This window comes from Alligator sinensis, unplaced genomic scaffold, assembly GCF_000455745.1.
Source record: "Alligator sinensis unplaced genomic scaffold, ASM45574v1 scaffold134_1, whole genome shotgun sequence".
Lineage (NCBI taxonomy): Eukaryota > Metazoa > Chordata > Crocodylia > Alligatoridae > Alligator > Alligator sinensis.
In genome coordinates, this window is record NW_005841920.1 from 3,269,057 (window position 1) to 3,275,056 (window position 6,000).

Genomic DNA, 6,000 nt, shown 5'->3' on the forward strand with positions numbered 1-6,000 from the left:
ATTTATTGGCCTCTATAGCCTTTCCTAGTAGAGAGATACATTAAATATATTACTTTTTCAGGTGCCATCCTGAAGTTTTACATGTCCTAGATTTCTTTTCAAGTAGGTGGTAGAACCAGGCATAAAATTCCTACCTGTATATAAGTGTCATTCTTGGCACCTTAAATGACCAAAAATGCCATGCAGATGACTGAAACTGGATACTTAAATGACCAGAAAGGGAATAGAAGGTCACTCTAAATTAACTAGTAGATGTTATATTTTAAACATTGTATTTGATTTATAATTCCATAGTACCCATAATTCTAACAGCATCTATTTTTTAGCTGTAGACTATATCATTTTATTGTAATAGAATATAACGCATAGTTGATTGTTAAATATTGTCCAAGTTTATTCATGCAAACTGCAAAAATTTAATAAGCGTTTCCTTACTCTTAAGTATAGTTCAAAAGGGGACAGAAATGAAAATATTCTTGAAGCGAAAGCCAAAGAGGACCTCTAGGTCTCAGATTTCACTGGGAGGCTAATTACTTGGGTTGGGTTTTTTTTTTTATCCCTTTCAAAGGCTGTGAAGGTAATGAAAAATAATGTACTCTTAAATTGTTTTTCAGTTCCCAAAGCCTCTCCAAATGTCACTGTATCCAAACAAACCCAGCTTCTGAAAGAAGGAGAAAAATTTGAAGTTACATGCACAATAAAAGATATAGATAGCACTGTGAGTGCCTCTTGGACTCAGCCTTGGTTTCATAGAAATGTGGTGAGTTCATTTCATTCTTAACTAATGTGTGAAATGCAGTTCAAAGAACAACGGGACCTTGGTAATATACTTGCTAATAGAACATCTTTGAAGCAGTGTTTTGAGAACATGACACTCAGGCAGTTTCAGTTTGTTGCCTTTTTAGTTAGGGCAGGACTGTTCTGTTCTTACAGAACTATGCAGAGATGGGAGGTACACTGGGGATCCTCCTGTGTGGCTTCACCACGCTATGAGAAAAGAGGTGTAAATAGCCATGGGCTCCTATACATGCTCTGGAGCAGACTCTAGCATGAGTTGTATTAGCATCTGTGCCGAAAAATGGCGGCGGGGATGCTTTAACTAAAGCTTGTCGAACAAACTTTAGTTAAAGTGCCCCTGCCACCATTTTTCAGCATGGGGATGCTGATGCTTGTGATGCTCTGGGTGATTTAATTAGCGTGGCTCTTGAAGCTATGCTAATTAAAGCACACACCCCCACCACCACCACCTCCAAGAGCATGTCTATAAAAACCTCATGTTAGTTTGACGTCAGGTAGAAGGCAGGGTATATATTCACTATATCTACTTTGGTTAGTCTACAAGTTGCAAACCTACCGTGCCTTCTACTTTACTACTTTATTTGTTACAGTACAGGGGTAGACTGTGTGGCCAATATTGGCAAACCTGAGCATATGAAGTTAAATCTGAAAATCAGACAACTATGTTAGGATATAAGAACTACTGAGCACTTTCAAATCTCATTAAAGTGAATAGTAGCTGCAAGGGATCAACATATGGACTGTCAATTACACATCCCATTAATAGTAAAAGACCTGCCAATTAGCATGAGATTGTGTGCTGCAGGAGTAGCAGTCAGTTTTTATAGGAGCTTTTAATTTGTCTAAATTACACAATGTACCTTTTTGTTCTAAAAAACAAAGAGCAGATCAATGAACATGTTTGAAAATATTGGCCGTAGCTCATGTGTGCCTTAAATTACCAACTTCCATTACCAAACTTTTTTGGTAAATAGAAGCTCTTAGAAACAGAAGTGATTTTTTTTCTCCCTACACAAAATATGCATTGCCAGCTTCTTGTAAAGAAATTCAGTATAGTCTAGGAACTGTATATTAAAATATATTTCATAAGAAACGGTCTAAACAATGTCACTGGCTTGTCTTTTTACAACATGTTTAGTCTTCAGGGTATATCTTGTCATTTAAATGAATTTAAAGCTCCTATGAAGAGTTTCTACTGCTTCTGCAGCATACATTCCCATGCCAATTGGCAGGTCTTTTACTGTTAATGGTAATGACTGGAATATATAATTTGCAATCCATATGTGCAAAGAAAAAAAGGCTTCTGTGATATTGTGATGTTAGATAAATCGCATAACCTCAGGCAATATGTGCTGGATACTATTTCCCTTGGGTTCCCCATGCCATTTCTAGCTAATCCATTGGTGCTGGCAGAATTTCTATCACTAAGTGCTTATCTGTTGGGAAATCCTAGCTCATGGTTCCAGAGCTTATGAATGCCTAAATGACATGCTGGTTGTATGGGACTTGCAGATGGGGCTTTTGGTAGCATGCCAAGGTCATTTGTAAATCTTTCATTTGAGAACTTTCTTTTTTTCTTTTCTTTTTCTTTTTTGCTTGATTGGGGTCTCTTCTTGCCCACTTTTTCATGTTTGGCTGCTTTATATTTTTATGAATAAAAATCCACATGGAAAATATTTTTTCTCAAATGAGTTTGACCTTTCAGTCTTGTTTGGTAAATACCAGAGGATATGATCTTGTAAATATCCAATATCAAATTAAATTTTATACTGGAACAGCTAGAAAACAAAATATTAATGCATTTAAATAGAAGCAAAATTGCATTTTGTCCTGAATAGGTCAGAGTAAAAAATGTTCACTTTGTTCATGATTGGTAGTAGTTGTTGCTGCTTTTGAGAGAGAAATCTATTCCAAGCAAGTTTGTCTATGTAGTCTAACTCCTACTTAAAATACAAAATCATTATTATAAAAAGGGAAAATTTAGAGCATTCTTAAATATAGGAAATTCATCTTTGGCAACTCCAAAAACTGAAAATCTTTTCATTAACTAATCTAAATGAAAAATAAATCAGCACTAAGTTTGAATTAATCTAATATCCATGTATACATTTTCCCAATTTAATGTGTGATTTCCACAAAAAGATGGTGCCCATCTAAAATATTGTTTTAATTATGGCCCTAGCACCCAGAAATAATCTTCAACGTAGCAAGTACTTGAGAGGAAACCTTCAGTTTGCCCAGAAAGTTAATAAATGCAGATTCTGCCAGACCAAGGACTAAAATGTAAGGAGTTTCTCTCTCTCTGGAATACATAGCATCCTAACAAACATCTCTCTTGCCTATTTTGAGGGACCTCTACCCAGAGCATTAATACTGAGCTCAGCTGTGGTAGAATAATAGTGAAGAGAACTGGTTCCTCCTATAACTGGATCTTAAGCTACTTATCATTTCATAGTTTAAAACCAGCACCTTAAAATGTGTTTGAATGGTGCATCTCACTTTATCCCAGATACCGTGTTCTGAAGGATGCTCAGCTTCTAAACAAGGTCAGCACAAAGGTTAGCAGTCTAGCCTCCATACATAAGAACTAGAACTAGTTTACTGTAAGTAGAAGCTTGCTTTTTGCAGAATCTGAATTTTTTTTGGTACTGTATTAGAAAATTACCCAAAGTGAACCCAATATGACTGCCCCACATGACACCAGTGCAACAAATATCAATACTGGGGTAAATTTGGATTTTGACTTTGTGACTGGGGCTCGTATCTATTCATGTGGCACTCTGCAAACATGTGAACAGATTGGATCCCCTGCCTGAGGAGCTACAAATCTAATCACAAGGTGTTGCGTGTCCTCAAGTCCCACTGAACTCATTTGGGTTGAGAGTTTTCATGACCTTATAAAGTTGAACACAGTTAAAGCACAACACAGTAAGGGTGTATGAGTTAGCTTTGAAGAAGAGGGAAAATAAAGAACAAAGGGAAAGGAATTTAGTTTTATGAAGTGCATTATTTTTCAAGGACAGCTGATCATGTAGTTGTTATGTATGGAGAAGATCCAGTGACAGGTTTGTCATGATTATTATTCTGGTTTAAAGTTATGAATATTAATATAGTGAAGTTATAATTACTTCTATTTTTAATTTATCTAGGAAAGACACTGCATACACAGTATTTTAGATGTTAATTGTTTTTTACCGACAGAATGTTTCAAGCAGAAGCAACAATGTGGGTGATTATGGATATGTAAGGAAATTAACATTGAGCATCAGTTCAGTGGGAGTTAATGATTTTGGAGTATTCACATGCCAAGCAGAAAATGCTTTCGGAAAATCCAAAGCCACAGTAACCTTGAATGTTCTAGGTAAATACTTCTTGGAGAAATGTTACATTTTTAAGAGGTATAGAAACTTTCCAACCTCCACCTTTAAAACATTGACTAATAGAGGCTTATTTTATTAAAATGTATTGTACATTGGTGCTGTGTTGAAAGAAAAAGATTAAGTCTTTTTGTGTATTATTTGCCCTTTAATTACTGTAACTTAAGGTATGTCAATGGTTTGCTTTTCTGTCTAATATGAGTTTCCAGTGTTTCTATCTCTCTGGTTCATGCACTCTTAACTAGTTCAATTTTAAAACTAATTTGATCTTAATTAAGCTCATAATTTACGTTTCTTCATCTTCTTACCCACTTTACAATGGAACTGTATGCTGGAACTTTGCCTCCAGCTATGGTTCTTGCCTCAAGCCATCTTGCTAATATGCAGAATTATTATTAATCCTACAGAAATTTGCCTTAATATTACACCTCCACTTAAATAGTTTTAGCAGCCCATTCCAGGATTTTCTGTTGGATCTATTGGACACACTAATTTGTCATTTGACGGAGAAAGCTCATATTTATCTTTATTTAATAAAGTCCTAATTGGGAGAAATCTTGGCACATAAAAGAATGGAGTATATTTCCCTTGTAGTTGCTATGTATTACAATAAATAGGACCTTGGTCCAAAGCTCCCTGTAGTCAGTGGAGAGTCCCATTTAATGACGTTGGACTTAAAAGCAGACAAATACTCTTACTGTGCTTTGTTTATTAACTGGCTGCATTGAAAGGACTATTTAGACCTCAAATATTGTCTATTAACTTTTATGACATGCAGTGCTTTTTAAATATTAAAAACCACCATAAGTGCTAATTTGCTAAATTGATTAGGGACATATTAGCATAGTTAGCAAGAGAATTCTAAGCAAATCTTTGTAATTGGCTGAAATGTTTTCATTTCCTCAGCTTCAAAAGATGTAGAAACTGAAGAGAATATAGTCATCAAACCTCAGTATTTCATTATATAGTGATTAGTTGGGCATCCACCTGTTCGTTTTAAAAGCAGTTTTTCAGTCAAAAATATACCATTACAAATCTGCTTTTCATGGCTCTCCCTACTGCTTCAAAAGAAGCAAAAGTCCAATACATCTGTGATGCAGATTATTAGCTGGTGCAAATCAGCACAGTTCTACTGACTTTAGTACCACTAACCTATTTACACTAGATGAAGATTTGGCTGATCATTTTGATGCATGTTTTCCTTAGATTCCAGTATAAGAAACAAACCTGGTATATGAGTGTTTATAATAAAGGAAGGGAGGCTGTTCAATACAATGTCTCTTGTTACTACTAAGAATGCAAATGCAGAACTGAATCGCTCATGATATTTTTGTGAAATACAGAAAAAAGCAGGCTTGCCCTGTGCTTCTGTGTTGTATTTAATGAAGTGTGAATGACTTTATAAAACCCAGAAAATATTTTCAGTCAGAAAAATACCTTTATGATATGTTTTTATAAAACTAAAATTTCTGAGTATTAGTTACAAGCTAGAATCTTTTATTTTCAAGGCAAGAATATTATTTCTTGAGTTTTTCATACAATCATAGAGAAGTAGGGCTGAAAGCGACCTCCACAGGTCATCTAATCCAACTCCTTGCCTGAGGCAGCATCATTCCTCTTCAGACCATCCTGTACAAATCTATTGTCTAACCTCTTAGCAAAACCATCCAGTCAGCCCTGACACAAGAGAGTACATAACATCCTAACCTACCATAGGTAAAGCAGGGGGACCAACCTTCTGCTATAAAAGTTGTTAAAATATGCTTCAGAGATTTCACAAACAAAACCTCTCACCCTCCTCCCCCAAAGAGCAAATTACCTCCCC

General features: G+C 35.5%; 1 protein-coding gene across 3 annotated transcripts in view; it reads left to right on the forward strand.

Moving 5' to 3' along the window:
• The window catches only part of KIT (KIT proto-oncogene receptor tyrosine kinase), a 73,499-nt gene that overhangs the window by 28,034 nt on the left and 39,465 nt on the right, over positions 1–6,000 (forward strand). For all 3 annotated transcript variants that reach the window (XM_014517663.2, XM_006019020.3, XM_006019021.3), the window contains exons 4-5: positions 615–760; positions 4,000–4,159. In XM_014517663.2, the coding sequence (XP_014373149.1) occupies positions 615–760; positions 4,000–4,159 (306 nt within the window). The remainder of the gene's footprint in view (positions 1–614; positions 761–3,999; positions 4,160–6,000) is intronic.